At 35.7% G+C, this 17224-nt stretch overlaps 3 protein-coding genes across 3 annotated transcripts; 2 read left to right on the forward strand and 1 right to left on the reverse strand.

Annotated features, from left to right (window-relative positions):
* Positions 1–4074: 4074 nt before the first annotated feature.
* Positions 4075–7911, forward strand: PKNH_1148700 (zinc finger protein, putative; the record flags this gene model as incomplete). Its single annotated transcript, XM_002261625.1, has 1 exon — positions 4075–7911. The coding sequence occupies one exon, from the start codon at positions 4075–4077 to the stop codon at positions 7909–7911; it is 3837 nt and encodes a 1278-aa protein (XP_002261661.1).
* A 4020-nt stretch (positions 7912–11931) lies between these two features.
* On the forward strand, positions 11932–14158 carry PKNH_1148800 (Plasmodium exported protein, unknown function; the record flags this gene model as incomplete). The annotated part of the gene is made up of 3 exons (XM_039114166.1): positions 11932–11973; positions 12134–12189; positions 12373–14158. 3 exons carry the CDS (start codon positions 11932–11934, stop codon positions 14156–14158), a joined length of 1884 nt encoding a protein of 627 aa, XP_038969784.1.
* Positions 14159–16804: 2646 nt separating this feature from the next.
* Positions 16805–17224, reverse strand: PKNH_1148900 (conserved Plasmodium protein, unknown function; the record flags this gene model as incomplete). The annotated part of the gene is made up of 2 exons (XM_002261627.1): positions 16805–16822; positions 17030–17224. 2 exons carry the CDS (start codon positions 17222–17224, stop codon positions 16805–16807), a joined length of 213 nt encoding a protein of 70 aa, XP_002261663.1.

A 17224-nucleotide genomic window follows, 5' to 3' on the forward strand; every position in this document is an offset into this window, starting at 1 on the left:
GAAAAGTGCCCCAATGGTTCATCCTTCCACTGCTTAAATTTGCTTATTTGTATGCCATTTGAGGAGGTTACACGTTTCGCGAATTTTTCTACATAAAGGTAAAAAGTGCATAGCGAACGTGTGTGGAGATGGCCATAAACTCGTTTACATAAGTGCAATTAAGAACGTTCGCGGTGAACCGTGGCAGAGTTGGCTTGTAGTAACATTTAATGGGTTAAGAAAAAAGTGGAAAAAATGGAAAAAGTGGAAAAACGCGAAAAATGAAAAAAGTGGAAAAACGCGAAAAATGAAAAAAGTGAAGGAGTAAAAAAGGAAAGCGTAAAAAAAGGCATAACGTACTGCAGCACAGCATAACATGATATAAAGGTGTATGAACACTGCTTTTTTTTTTTTTTTTTTTTTCTTTTTTTTTTTCTTCAAACATAAAAATATGCATACACGTATGTAAAGGTTTGTTTACACACAAACAGCCAAGTCATTATGTTTTTCACCAGCTACCCAAATGTATTCTTTTTTTTTTTTTTTTTTTTTTTTTTTTTTTTTTTTTTTGTTCTTAAAGCAGTTATCATATATTTCTGCTTAATTTTTTGAAGTTCATTTTGCAGGAGGAAGGTGTTTTTTCTTTCCTGTTTTTTTTTGCTTAATTTTACATAAGGTCTAGGGGTATGAGCATACCAGAGTGCTCATTACGGGAAATCAATCATGATTGTTATGATTTTATTTTTTTGCATTTCACGTTTTACGCTGTATGTTTTATAATTTATAATTTGTATTATATATTATATATTATATACTATATACTATATACTATATACATTTCCCTTTTTTTTTTTTTTTTTTATCCTTTTGAGTTTTCTTTGTGTTTCTACATTTGCGCATGTTCATTTTTGTACTCCATCGTTTGTGCAAGTACAATTTTACATTTCCCTACTTTGCATTCGCATTTTACGCTCACAATTCCTGTGATATATACCTTTTTTTTTCGTAAATACCATGCCATGCTGATTGCCACAGCTTCACTTTAAAAAGCGCTGTGAAGGGCGCCACTTTTGTGTTTGTTTAAGGATATGTGTACATTTACACGTTTACATAAGCATACATATATAACTGTACACATACGCGTATGTATTTTTTTTTTTTTTTTTTTTTTTGTAAAATTATTTGTATTACTGTTACAACTCGAAAAAGAAAAAAGAGAAAATATATAAAAGTGAGAACGCACAGAAGAACGAGCGACATTTGTTTACCTGAGGTGAGGAAAGACAGCCATTTATGGGAGCTTCGTACCATTACGCATTTGCAGTGTTCATTTGGCCCCAATGCTGAAAAAATTTATGCTGCAGAATTTTTTCATGTTTGATGCATGAATGTGTGTGTGTGTGTGTGTGTGATGGGCGCATATGCTTCGTGGGCAACTACCACGTGAGCAACTACCGCGTGAGCAACCGTCGTGTTAGCAACAACCATATAGGAAGAGTCAGTTGGGGGATCTTTCCTTTTTTGTAGGCAGTGACAAAAGAGCTGAAAAATCAAGTTGTAATTTTTTCCCCGTATGAATGCGCAACAACGCTGAATAAACCTAGATTTTTTTTTTTTTTTTTTGATCCATTTTTGCGTTTGCAGCGTTTTCTTTCCATGTTTTTCCTTCTTATATATTTATTTATATGTATATATATATATATTTTTTATTGGAACGAATTCACATTATTTGTGTGTAAAATGAGTGTGCTTTTCTCATTTTTTGTGGAAAGAATATTTGAGCGTCCATAAAATTTAATGTTATTAGTTACACTACACCTCGGCAATTGTGTGCGACTGTATTTTGGGATCACCAATGTATGCTTTTGCATGGGGCATACCTCGTTGTATCTTTGCCTAAGACATACATTCGTGCACACACACAGGTGCATACAAGTGTTCTTGTTCACGCCCGTGTACTTCCGTAGGTATATCTGCGAGTTTGTTTGTACCCATATGCTTGCGTGAAATATGCATGCATATATATTTGCCACGTTTATCATACCTAAAAGGGGAAAAAAAAAAATGCACAAAAAAAGAACAACGCTATTATTCGATGCGGTAATCCGACGTGTATCATTTTAAACTTTTTATCGTTATTCATTTTTCTGATGTAAGAAAAAAAAAAAAAAATTCAAATGCCTCTTTTTTTTTTTTTTTTTTTTTTTTTTTACACAGTAGTAGTACATACAGTAGCAGACTCCCCATGACGTAGTCGAAAAAAAGATGAAAATAAAAAAGAACAGAAGAAAAAAAAAAAAAAAAAAAAAAAAAAAAAAAAAAAAAGTTAGGTATACATATTGAATTATTTTATCCATGTGCTCTACACAAAATAGTAAAAGGAGATGAGCAGAGAAAAATGTGAGTTGTGTTTTAAGTGTATTTTTACACATTTAGATAAATACAGGACGCAAATGCATCCACGTGTGTTTATTTTGCCATTTGAGTAAATGTCTTATTTTGTTTGAGTTCGCGTGTTTAGAAAACTTGAGGCAATTTTAAGAAAAAAAAAAAAAAAAATTTCCTTTTTTTTTTTTTTTTTTTCTTCTTTTTTCATTTCCCTACGCTTTTTATTTTAACACATCTTTGCAGAGAAGACATAAAAATTAACTCCACTGTTCATGGGTTTGTGTTTTTTTTTCCCCTTTTTTTTTATTTTATTATTATTTTTTTTTAATTTTTCCAATTCGTTTATTCGGAAGTTTGCCTTTTTTTTTTTTTTTTTTACACGCCCTTTTTGTGTCTTTCTGTGTAAAAAAATTTGTTATGTGTATATCCGCACATGAAGGCGTTCTTATTTACATATATGCATGCCATACTTTTATATTAATGATCCTTTGGGGTAATAATTGTGAATACACAAGGAAAGTTTACTTTTTATAAAGCGTGTATAGTCCATCTACATGTGAGTCTTTTTTCCCTCCTATTCACAGGAGCAGTGTTCGTAGGAGTGATATGTATAGTAATTCTTTTTATATTTTTAATTCATATTATTATTAATATTTGTGGAATTGAGAGGAACACGAATTCATATGATTTGCTTAAATTAGTCATTCGCTTTATGCATACCCCACTGTGGACTGACGCGTTATCGTGTTATCGTATTTGAGCGTGATATAACAGCCCATCACTTGAGGGTACCACGCGGCATTGTGCCTTTACCGAGTTTGCGTCATCGAAATGGGGGGGTGACAAATCGTTTGTACAAATTTGCATGCCTATATGCGTACGATAGCACATGCATACATAAACATACTAACACACGAACGGAAAGGCTAATTTTCCCAAGTTCTAAGAAAAAAGAGACAAACGAAACATACACGTATCAGTGCGCATATATAATACCTTTTGTATGAATAGTCATTGGAAGAAGTGTGCCCCGTTATTCCTCCCGTCATTTTTAATTGTGTTATATACAATTTTTTCTATTTCTCACAAGGGAAAACACCCACATATAGAATGCCCCGTGCGTGAAAACCTATTCACCAATTTGATCATGTTATAATTTTAGTTATTTTTTTTATGTGTGAACAAGTACGCCCATTGGAAGGAAGGTGGCATAGACGAAGCGAAACGATGCGACAGTTTTGTTCTCGTGCAGATATATGAAATAAAAAGGCACGCTGTTCGTGATCGAGGACACAACATGCTAATGCAACGGTAGAGAAACAATTCAATACGCATTCAAAAGGAGAAGGAATAAAATCTGTATGAGATACCATGGTCTGCGTTAACCCTAGTGGACGCATATATACATATTCATGAATCACGCCTGAGCATTTCCTCTTGCTTCTTTTTTTTTTTTTTTTTTTTTTTTTTTTTTGTGTAGCTGTAAAGTGCACATGATAAAACATTTGCGCGTTTTCCTCTCGAGGTTTTCGCCTCCTCACCTGTTGATCACTTCACCACATTGGTATTTCTGTTTTTCTTAAATTTCCCAAATTCCCTGCATTTTTGAAATACATCAAGATATTTGCTTTCCGTCTGAGGCTGTGGCCCATTTTTCTTCTTTTCGCCGTGCCCCCCCCCCATTTCGCCACTTCACAACAGAACAAGATGAGCGTTGGTGGTGTGCCGGTGACCAAGTCGTTCAACAAACTGAAGAAGTATCCGTACGAGATAAATAAGTTTGATAGGCGAGAGACAAATGAATATTTCTACCTACCCGTCGATTGTCCACGTATGAAAAAATGTGATGATGCATACTGTCCTTTGGCACACACCAAATTAGAAAAGATATTTCATCCCATAGTATACAAAACACAAGCATGTCAGATGGCAAAAGATGGAGCTTGTGATTATTTTCAGAAATGTGCATTTTATCATGATTCGAATGACAAGAATGAGGCTCACTTGAATTGGACCATTTGGGAAAAAAAGTGGAACAAGTGGAGAAATAACATCGATAGTATTTTAACTCATCATAATAAGAATGATAAAGAAATCAGGAGGAAGGTGGAGAGCATTCTGAAGATTCGTATGCCACACTTTAATTACAACACAAATAAGGGTAGCTTATTTTTGAACAAGAATGCATCGTTTTACTCCACGTGGTCGAACAGTAGTCAGGGTGGGAGTGGGAGCAATGGTAACAGAATGAGTAGTTTGGGAAGTGGTCTAGAGAGTGGGTTGAATAACCTTTTGTGCAATTCCATCAATGCGTCCATTACACACTGCTCCACGACGATGTTTAACGGTCCATGGAATACTAAAGCCTTGAGTAGTACAAAGAAAAGTGTAAAAAAGAGCAACGATAATAAAAATGGCAACAATAATAGTGGTAGTTCTATCTGGATAAATGAGCTAGGCGATTTAGGAAACGTAAATTTCGACAAAACTACAAACATTAACACATCTTTCATGAGCAGAAATAACATGTACTGTGATGAAACTCTCAGTTATAATAGCAACACGACGGAATGCGGAATAAATTTCGATCAAATGGACAATAATGCGTATAAGGTTGTTGAATTTTGTTTTACTGATTATGAAAATAATAAGACGAAGGGTTGTGGTTGGAGAGATAGCTATAATTCCGATGTGGTAAACGTTCAGGCGAGGAATTCTTTTTTTTCGCATGGTTTGAAGGCGCATGACGGGGAGAGAAACGGATCGTGCAAAGTTGCCACGGGAAGTGGAACAGTCGGCAATGTGGGCAGTGTAGGAGGTGGTGTTCTTAGTGGAGGTATCACAGTGGAAGATAGTTGCGTCGGTGACGACAGTAGTCTATTCCAAGAGCTGACCTACAACAAGGCGTGCGAATATTTCCCATGCCTGGGAGAAATTGGAAACGGAGAAGACGCAACACATCAAGCAGATGGAATGAACGCAAATTTATTTCAAAAGGGTCCCAGGCATGTGGAAAATTTTAAGGAGGAGCAGATAATGGAGAGGGATGGTAGCCCAGAGGGGAAATTGGACTTAATCAGTTCAAAATATTTTTCCAACAACTCAAATAATACTTCTATATTCGAGAATTATGGGAACCTGTCAACCATATTTGATGTTAGTGAGAATGACAATGATAATAATAATAATAAGACAGGTAGCTTCGCGAACCTGTCCAATTGCAACACCTTTGATCATCTGAGTTTTGATGACACGGGTATAAATGGACGAAGCAAGTGTTTTTTCACAAATGAACATGTGGAGGAGGGACAAGGATCCAAGGTTGATATGGAACCTACAGATGTGGGAAGTATAATTCGGTTCGTTGACTCTGGTGCGAGCGAAATGGTTAATGCTATTGGAAGCCAAGGTGTTATATCTTCCAAGGAGGGGATTGAAAAAAATGGGGTGAACAAGGAAAGGGAATTAAAAGGAGAAGAGGGGGATAAAAATGCCAATGTTACATTAACAGGGAGCAATACAAAGGGGCAAAATAAAATGTCAAAGAAGAATAAAAATAAGAAAGGGGTGGATGCAAATTTAGGGCATAATAACAGTACGAATAACAATAGCAGTAATGTATTGAATGGAAGAAGGAATACGAGGGCGAGTACCTTTTGCGAGGTTCTGTGCACAGGGAATGTTGAACTGAGGAGCGAATTGAGCGAGAAAAGGAAGAACACGAAAAAGGATAATTTGGTGAGCAAAAATTGTAAGAATGAAAAGGACCAGGAAGATAGGAAAAATGGAAATAACAAATTTGTGAATGGTGAGGAAAGGAACGATGAAAATTTTAGCGGTGTTGATCCGTCTTGTGGAGAAAGGGAGAAGGAGAAAAATGGCAAGGCGAAAAATGGGGAATGTCAAGGCGGAAAGAAAAGTAACAATACGGCGAGTATGAACAAGGGTGGAAATAAAAATTGTAAAAAAGGGACAACGGAAAGTGGCAGTAATGGCGGAACTCCCAGGAACAGGAAAGCCATCCAAGGTGATCAAGGGGAGAGTGATCAGACTGGAAGTACCGACCAGGAAAAGGGGCAATTGGAGCAAATCAGTGGAAAGGAAGTTGAAGTAGGAAATCATGGAGAAGAGCATGCCTTCAGAGACAAAACTAGGAAAAACGGAAACGCGAACGAGAAAGGTAGAAACAGTGGAGTAAACGGAAGAGACGTTATCGCCAAAGGGAGCAATATTTGTAGTGGGGTGAATTCCATGAATCAGGCGAAAGTTACCTGTGAGGAGGTGAAGGTTGTTGTAGGCACTAATTCTAGATCGAACTTTGATTGGGCGAATAGAAATCAAGATGAAGAGAAGAAGAAGCAGAATAATGATGGCACAGTATTTAACAGTGTAGGTAGTGTGCAGAACAGAGGCAGGTCCATTGATATTTACAATAGTACTAACTTGAATCATGGTGTTGTGGAAAAATTCAGCAGCGAATCCACTCTGAATAATGGTAATCCTGTGGAAGACAAGAAGCAGGTGGAGAAGAGTTGTTGCCAGACAATGAACTACTGCAATTGTAGAGAAAATAGTGTGGTGCCGAAGGAATCAAGCGAGTACGCCATTTTGAAGAAGGAGTTCATGGAACAGGGGGGAAGTATGTTTTATAATTACGCGAAGGGTAGCATGGATAGCAAGTTGGGCGGGTTCGGAACTTCTGGGGGGAGAGACAATGTGGGCGTTGTAGGGGGAATAGGCGAAATGGGGGATCTGCTTTTCGGAAGGAAGAGGAACAATTCTGCGTTTATTTTGAAGCAGGGGGAGGACCACTCGAGCATGTCCCTGCAGGGGGGCAGCGACAAAATGGGTGATGACGGAGGGAGTATTTTTAACCTAAGTCCAAATATGCCGAGCTCGTTCAACCAGAGCAGGTGTTCTTCATTCAGCGTGAGCAGGGGAAGCCCCTTTAGCCGAAGCAACGTTTCGAACGACGCGTACAGCAATTTTTTTATCAAAGAGGAAACCTTGCACCCGATGGAGAATAACCAGTTTGAGGATATCAATAAGTCGAAGGAATACAATTCAAATGAGAAAGAAGAAAATGAGTCAATGGATTACACAAACAACCTGCTAAATATATTCCTGTCCTGTAATAGTATTAACGAGAATTTCGAGTGCACAAATGAAGGGGATAATAGTTTCACAAATTTTAAAGAGGACACGAACCTGTTTGGTTACAAAGAAAAAGAGGTGACAAATGGAAGCGAACTTTTTAATTATTCATCCTCTAGCAATTTTAACCCTTTTGGGAATTACAATTTTTTGGGCCCATCATGTTTACAGTGTAAGCACTACAAAAATGAGATAAAGAACTTAATGGCTCAGATAAAAGTTTTAAGAGAGGAGCTCTCCAAGTGCAAGCAGATAATAATGTCATCTGGGTTTAGTGGAGGTAATGATGATAAAGTAAATCCTTGTAATTACAACTGGACGAACAGGAAGAGTTTTTCGGATATATATGAGAAGAAGAATTTTGTGTCTTCCATCGAGGGGAATGATTAATGGGATCACTCAAGCAGGATAAAACTTAGCAGAGTTCTTCTCCCCCCGGGACCACCTCTTATAGGAGCCATCGTGCAAACAAATTTCTGTGTATTCCATTTACATCCATTATATATTTTCTAAATGATTGTGCAGTTTCGCCCACGCATTTCCCATTTGAAATGGATAGAGAATTAACTACATCCCCGTTTGGACACCCTTCTAGACGACGACACTGAAATTTGAGGAGTACAAGAAAGCATACCATATTGAAATATTTCTGTGCAATGTCCATATTTGAAGAATGGGCTACTACTCGCCCATTATTTATTCACGTAATTTCCTTTAGTATTTTTATTTTATCAAAATAGTAGAAGGGTATCTTTAGACACAATGCCTCGTTGGAGCATGTACATCTGTAAGTATACATAAATATGTACGTAGGTAGTTACCCCCATGCATATATATATATATATATATATATATATATATATATATATATATATATATTTTTTCTTTTTTTTTAAGGTAAATATGAACGTTTGTGAACTAATGCGTATTTTTTCTTTTTTTTTTTTCTTTTTTTTGAAGCACCTTCATTAAGACGCACGCAGTACAGCTTCACGCCCTCGTCTATCGAGAAGCGAGAGAGCCTCCATGCATGCTCTGCACATGCTGCGCGCTGAGGGGGGGATGATGAATTCCAAGCAAGTCATCCCTCGCAACCGTAGCACTACTTTTTCATTCCCATTTTTGCACGGACAGTTTGCCCCATTTTTTAGATGTATTGTTTATTTGTGGAATTGTTAAATTATTTTCGACGGCAGAATGATGCGAACGCCTGTGGGAAGGGGCATCTGCCCCGTACACGCAAACACATAAGATGGACTATGTTCATTTAATTAACTCGTTTGTGATTTTATGTTTTTTAGTAACATTAGAAAAATTAGAAAACTCGAAAAGTAAAAAAGTAAGAAAAATTTGTGACAATAAATAAAGTTTGGTGTATGTGGACACCATCGGTTGCAATTTCTATGGACTGAAATATTTTGAAAGCATCCTTTGGGGGAGGGCGCACTGGTAGACATTTCTAATCGGGTGATATAAGATAAAAAGAGATTCACACAGAGAACATTGTCGAGGGAATATAATGGAACCTATTTAACCTGTATGCGCGTATTATAAGAATCGCTTTCTTCAAACTATTATATATCCTTTTGCGAAGCTTCACATGCGTTTGAGAATGAGCGTCTGTGGCAAAATGCATGTGTTGTAATTTGGTGTGGGCATTGTACCCATGTACACATGTTCCTACACTTCAATTTTACACATTTATCCTTATGTTAAAAATAGTTTTCCTATTGGGTTAGTCTAACCTTTGTTTGTCTCTCTCTCTCAAGGCAACTTTTAACACATGCACGTTGGAAAAAAATGAGAAATGATTAAGAGTGAGTTCCTATATCCTGAAGAAACGCAACTCCTTGCTAAATGGAATTCATATGAATGGAAGAGCTACTCACGTGATATTGTTTCATTCCCATTCGGAATATAGCTATTGTAATGGGGGGATATATGGCTGTTACGCTGTTGAGGGAAAGTGTGAATCGTTATGCACATGTGAATATGGATATTGATAAGTGGGTTTATGTACATGGTTATTCGCGCACTTGTGTATGAGATAAGGAACTCTTTTAAATTTTCCTTTATGAGGATGTTCAGACAGGGAGATTCTACAGGCATTTATTTAATGCATGCTCAAAGTAAAGCTCTGGTAAATTGCAGGTGATGATAAAAAGGAATATGAGTGAACAGAACTATATGACTTAATCTGTCGGTGTGTTGTTATTCTATTGTACTTCATTTTTTTTTTTTTTTTTTTTTTTTTTTTTACACGATCTTTTTATAACCTTCTAAGCTGTTAACGAATTAGGCAAAGGAGCAGTTCTTTTTCTTTTTCCAATCCCATTTGCAACTATTTGAATATTCCATTACCTGTTGGTGAAAAAGTAATATAAATGTGACTTGGAGCACCCCTGTGTTACATACGTTTTCTATGGAACTTTAATTTGTGTACGGTGGGCTCTACATTGAGTAATTTTTTTTTTTTACACACATGCACAACGCAGTAGTTCTGTATAGATTAATGAACGGAGGGTGAAATGCCTAACCACTACGCGTTCAAAATGAAGCCTTTAAATTTTTCACGAAGGAGCTGGAAATCAACGTGGCTGACACATCCTTCTAAGCGTTCACCAGGTAGGTAGACATATATGTGAATATATATATGCCTACCTCTTACCTATGTTAGTACACCAAAAAAAAAAAAAAAAAATACATGTAGTAATTATTAAATGTATACAAAATTTTTTTTTATCATTGGAATGTGAACAGAGCAGTTATGTTCTGCAGTGTTTAAATCCCTTCAGCCTTTGCGAAGCGCGATGAAGTGAAACCCTACCTGTTTTAATGTCAGAGGATATGTGGAAACCCCGTGATGCAGTGCACCATGTGTGTACGCATGTGCCAATAAATGAGCAGGTGTAATGTGTAGACGAGCACAACTTTATATATGTGTTTTTTAATAGCATCGTAATTAAATTGCGCACATCGGGAAAAGGAAATATTCGCTGAAAGGATGTCATAGCTCACTGGCCACAACTTCAGTTTGGTCGAACCCAAGTTATTCCTTTTTATTTTGCGTAGTAATCTGAGCATAGATTTTTACTTTCTTCACCCGGCCGAATGAGAATTCATGTTCCTGTTTATGTGTATATATGTACATATGTATTTATATATGTATTGTTTGTGTGTACTTGTGTGTAGAAGTAGGAGATTTTTTCTACATAACTAGCTAATCCTCAGTTCTACAAGAAAAGAACTCGGGTGAAGAAAGGAATAATAAAAAAAAAAAAAAAATTGTCACAGTTGAAGTGAAGAGAATTTTTATATATTTGTGTAGTTACAAAGTTTATTAGGGGAACTTAATATACTGTAATGTGCCATGTGTGTGTTTTCAGCTGGCAGAGAAGAAGGATGCTTAGGTAAAATGGCGAAGAAGTGTGGGAGGTAGGAACAGAAGCGCGAATTGGCAAAGTACAGAAGAACAAATGAAGTGGTATTCGCTCGGTCAACAAGTGACAACATCTTCCGTTCAAAAGATAGGGCAAAGGGGAGAAGTATAGGGGTTCTTAATTTATCTCGCTCCGTGTTGGTGGGAGGAGGGGCGCTAGAAAAATTCTACACGAGCTGCTCGGATCATAGTTTGTTGTACTGTTTAAGCCATATATTGGTAGTTTTTTTTTTTCTGGCAAATTTATAAAAAAAAAATAATATATATATATATATATATATATATATATATATATATATACGAACGAATTGTAGTGAAAAGAAAAATTAAAAAAACGACAAAAAAAAAAAAAAAAAAAAAAAAAAACAGAACAGGTTAAAACTTTTAAAATTTTGCTACCGACACGATGTATTTATTATAAATCACGTTTGTTCAACATTTAGTTGCTGCTAAGGATAATGCTTCCAACTGCGCGTGATGAGCACATAGCACCCGCTTAACCAGAGATGTGCGAAAGAATTGGTTCAGTTGTAAAATAGGTATTGTATTTTACACGTTTGTGTATTTAAGGAAGATTCGTGGAGGTAAATTAAAATGTTCCGCGTTTTCCTGTTTAATGATGAAAAAAGAAAAAGAGCTGAATTTTTGTGCCCGGGAGAATCGTACCGATGATAAATGGGAATGATCCAAAGGCAGTACGCACGAAAATGTGTGCAATTGTATTGCGGTATATATGAGGAACAGATCAGTTGTAATTGATAGAACAGTCCAATATATTTTTCTTTTTTTTTTCTTTTTTTATTCTTTTTTTATTCTTTTTTTATTCTTTTTTTTTCTTTTTTTTTTTATCAGAATGGAAACTTTAGGAGAGAGAAAAAAGGATAAGATTATTGTAATTTTGCAATACACTGAATTATGGGTTACCTTTCCTTCTTAGATGATCCAGTGGATTTAAATTATTTCGTTTTCAAATGCCAATGTATTTATTTTTTCTATATTATTTGAACATTCTGGTAAATTGGAGTGTTGTCCCTGTTTCAGCATAGTTCGCCAAACGTTTTTTGCGGTGGTAAAAAATGTGTGACCCACGAGCGAGTTACATTATGTAGTTTTCTTTTTTTTTTCTTTTTACCTATTCATTTTTTTGTTATGTTATTTTTTCCTTCATTTTAGATAGAAGTGCTTTTGGGTATATACATCTCTGGATTTGATTCTCACTTTTTGTTCAAGTAATGCGCAAAATATTGGAAGATGAGCGATCGTGACCACCTCTCAGTGGGGATGCACAACTTTGATGCATTTTATTTTCCTCACACTTAGTGGGGAACGCGTGTGTCGAATGTATTTCCACCAATTAGTTTTCTTTTAATTGCCATCGCTTGTTTTTTCCCCTCCCTCCCCTTCCTTTATAGATGCCCTGTCTACGTTAACACAGGAGGAAACTCAAGATGGAAGAGGACATTGGCAGTTGCATGCGCCGAAGGGGGCGACTCGATTTTAAACGACAAGGGGTTATCCATAGTCAAAGTGGAAGAGATGTGCAAAAAGAAAGATGCAAATTTGTCAGATAATATATATGGCTTATCCCTGCATGATCTGAAAAATCTATTTGTGAATCTAACAAACTTTGTCATGTACACAGATTACGAAGAACAAGTGAAAACTGAGAAAAATATGTTCATATCAACTCAGCGCATGCTAAAATTTATGAAGGAGAAAATAAAAAAAAAAACGGAAGAATTGATTAATACAGCTAGGAAGTATATCGATGAGCTGTTAGGGAGTTACGATATTTTGAACCCAAAGGAATGGGAGTCTATATCTAAGTTGAATTTATTCTTAGACATAAATGGAGAGGAGGATGTGTTGTTGATAGATGGGAGGGATATATTTTTTCATGTGATGAATGTGAAATTCTCAAAGAAAATTCCCTTAAATACGGATGAAGTGTTGGAAAATATTACAGAATTGTTTAAACATAACAAGAATATATATGATCAATATGAAAAGAAAGTTTATAAGATTGAAAAGGATATAAGAACATATTCAGGAACTGGAGGGCAGAGGTTTCCAATGAATTATACACACTGGAATAATAGCTACATCAATATCACCCAGAATGTGGCAGTGAGAGCTTTTGTGGATGATTTTTACAATTATTTTGAGCGGCTAGAAAGGATGCTAATGTATAATCCTAAGAGATTTACACGGATAGATATATCGTTCCTGGATGGGACACTAGAAGCTATTAATAATATCATAAATTCTACCATTGAATATAAAACGGAGAAATTATTTGTTCTGTTAAATAATATATTTAATGGAGATTTGAGATCCATTTTAGGTTTTTTCACATACCTATTTGATAAAGAGCGTAGAAGAAACGAAGTGCTTTTAAAAAAGATTGAGAGAGAAAAGACGGGGGATGAGTACGACAGTAATTTTTTATTCGACGTCGAATCGTTATATTTGAAGGAGAAGGAAGACATACAAAGTGCCTTGTCCAAATTCAGCAATTTTATGAAAGTGAACTTTGGATTCGATATCAATAGCCCAAGTGTCCAATTGCTCAAGAACAAAATAGAAGCTGCGGAGGTGAAGGAGCAGGAGAAGCAAATAATGGACCATTTTAAAATGATAGTGCACGAATTATTGTGTAGAAAACAAGTTATGGAATTTTCCAACCTCGTCAATTCCTTGAAGGAAAATTCCAAAAGATTCATCTCCTATTTTAGGAGAGTGTTGGGATGTGTGACAACCCAAAATGACAATTGCATATTCATCAGAACCAGGAATTTGATTCCCCTGGTGTCGAAATATGCAGAAATTAGAGAAAAATATAATTCCAATTTTAAACAAAATGACACTAAAGAAAATATCCTAGACCTAATGAAGGATATAAAAAACGCATTCTACAGATATAGGATTGCCATTAAAATATTGTTCTTGTTAATTGAGGATCTGAAAGTGTCTAAAGAGCTTCATTCTGAATATGAAAGGATGATCAGGGAAAAGAAAAAAGAGCAAGAGGAAAATTACGGTATCAGGGAGAAAGACAAGGAGAATATGGAGAATAGTTACACAGAAGCCCTCAAGGAATGGACCAACAAATTGGATGCCCAAAAAAAGGTTATTGACCAGAACACAAACGCCATCATATTCTACTTCTGCTTAATTAAGGAGTTCAAACTTAGTTAGATTTAGCTCGTTCGAATTTTGATTCTGTCTTCAGGTGATCTTTCACCGTTACCCTTCCTTTTGCTTTCACATTCTGAAACCCCTTTTATGAGGCCCAATTCTGGGGTGGACAATAACCAATTATGTATTCCACGTGCACGGTGGGATAGTAAACATTACGGGTGATTTTGAAAGGAGAGGGGGAGGAAGATGGCTCCTCCAGTCAAGAGGGATTCACTCTGAACAAAATTACCTGCACGAGAATGTGTATCTATATCTCTTAAATATGTTTACCTCTGAGGAAATGCCTTCACGAGTATGCTCATCCGTTCGTTTGCACTTTAGAAGCTAATTTGTGCTACCTATTCTGTGAATTACATATTTTTGTGCTGAGCAATATTTTTATAACTTTTTCCCCTTATTAATTCTTTTTTTTTTTTTTTTTTTTTTTTTTTTTGTCTTACAAATCTCAGTTATGTTTTGCCATTATTGGGAATATAGCCATTTCTATGTGGGCTACATTTCTCATTATGCTAATCGGTCGTTTGAGGCGGAGTCGCCCTTACAAGTAGCGTGGGGAAAGGGGGGCGATCCGACGAGATGCTTATTGCACTTAATTAAAAATTGGTACTACGATGAGCATTACTAATTTGCTTTATTTTAGTTTATCATTTTCCTCTTCACATACAACTGCTCATATGAGTGGGACAAACAAATTAAGTGAAACGATACAGTTCAGAGGTTGAATGTTTTGTTAATCCCATTGAGAACAGGAATCATCCAACCTGGGCTAACTGCAACTGCAGGAAAAATGGATGGGAGGGTAAAAGTGGCCTCAGACACGGAACAGCTGGCGCAAGGATGTGGTTTTTTTTTTTTTTTTTTTTTTTTTTTTTTTTTTTTAAAGGTCATATCGATATGTTAAAATAGTTTCATTCTTCCGTAACATTATGATTACAAAAAAAAGGAAAAAATTGAAACGATGTAGTAACCGTTTTACGTGTGGGTACAAATGTTTCACTATTTTTTTTTTTTTCCTTTCAGTGTATTTCCCCCTTTTTTTTAATTGTGACATTTATGAGAATTGTCCACTTAACATATATGTGTGCAACACATGTGTGAAATATTTTTACTTTACAGAGTAGGAAATTAATTGTAAAAGGATAGTGTTTTTCAAATTAATAAAAACAAACATACACGAAATGGGAGCTGTTTTTAAAAATGGGAAAAAAAAAGAAGAAAAAAACTAGGCAATGTTTACGTAATTTGTGGGGAAAAATTAAACGTGGGCACGATGAAAAAAGCGAAAAGTGATGAAATAGAGAAAAGGCGATGTAGTAATATATCAATAAAATCCAGGTGACACATGGCTGTAACTTGGATCAGAAATGGTGAAATGGAAATATGAAAAGAAAAAAAAAAAAAAAAAAAAAAAAAAAAAAAACGCTTAATTTTAAAACAAATTCTCATGATATATATAAGTAAAGAACTACACAAAAATGAAGTACACGTTTTTTAAAATAGTCCATAGGCAACAAGGACAACACAATACAAGTGCATGGCCTATAAGCATACACAAGGAATGTTGTGGGAGCAACATCACAGCATATATAATTCCGCAAAAAAAGAAAAAAGAAAAAAAAAAAAAAAAGTTGTAATAAAATTGCCATTCACTTATTTCTTTGTAAATTGTACATTAAGAAATCAGTAAAAAATGTTCAGTTTAAAAAAATGTAAATCAAACAGAATCCACGTCATTGGCACGATGACACACACGACTGCAATGTGTATTTTTTTTATTTTTTTATTTTTATTTTTTTTTTTTTTTCGTAAAGGTTTATATGGGAGGTGTACCCACATACGTGCAGGCCTATTTCCACATGTACGTTCCGTTTCTTTGTGACTATAATAACGAATAAGATTCTGGCAAATACAAGAAAGAAAAGAAAATTTTAATTATGACAGGTTATTAATATTTCCTTCTGAATTATGATGAGGAGTAGTGGGATTTATATACAAATCATGGCAAGAATTTGAAGGTGAGCAAGCAGCACGCGGCGAGTGACTTTTTTTTTCTTCTTTATCTGGGAATTATAATAAAATATTTGGTTCCTCTGAGTGTACATTTCTCGCTAACGATAAAGTATACATGCAGGTATGCGTGATTGGGTAGATACATCTGCATTAATGAGGTGATAAAAAAAGGGAAAACGCGTCTTACGAATGGCTTGTTTCTTCTAACTGTGGAGGAGGCATACAAAAAGTTGTTTAACGGAAGAGGGTGAGATGGGAATGCACCCAAAGAGTTAAAATTGAATTAAGGAAGATGAGCGAAGATAAGCTATAATCTTACGTCTATGAAAGTTATCTTCAGCGTCGGTATTGGTCCAGCACCATTTGCGACATGGTTACAGGCATATTTGATGTTCATCTTTATACATAGCGCCAACTCTGAATGCCTTGAAACTGTTTACAATAACGTATATAGCGTGTTATACTGTTGCTCATATCACCCCAATTTCCTCCTCCTTGTCCGAGACATAAGGGTCATCTTTTTCCTGTATGCTACTCATTCTTGTGCTTCTTCAAGGGATTTGCCCGCCCTGCTAGTTGTTAATTTTTTTTTAATTACATAGATCCGAAGTGTTCTACCTTCCGTAGAAAGGCCTACAGTTGAATTAAAAACTTTAGATAATTTTTTGAATTATATGGTAGAATATATTTACATAAAAATATGGGCAGGGAAACAGAGTATGACGGGGTGGCACAGATGGGTTCGCAACTGAGTATAAAAGGAATGGGCATGTACTATACAACATAGAAACATGGACATATGCGCATGGACACGGCAGATTAGTGCACTTTATTCTAATCATTCTTTTTATGTATTACGTTTCTTCCTAGCTTGTTGCCAAAAAACACAAGAGCGTTAAAAATCAGTACTGCCATCACGATGGCTGGAATGTAGTTACGTTGACATGCCCTTTCTGATTGATGTACACATGTTTTAAAGGCTTCTTGAATGATGCTTTGGACTTGTGGGCCAAAGTGGTTAATGTCGATATTATTCACGCTGGTGCTTTCCAT

Source organism: Plasmodium knowlesi, assembly GCF_000006355.2.
Source record: "Plasmodium knowlesi strain H genome assembly, chromosome: 11".
Taxonomy (NCBI): Eukaryota; Apicomplexa; class Aconoidasida; order Haemosporida; family Plasmodiidae; genus Plasmodium; species Plasmodium knowlesi.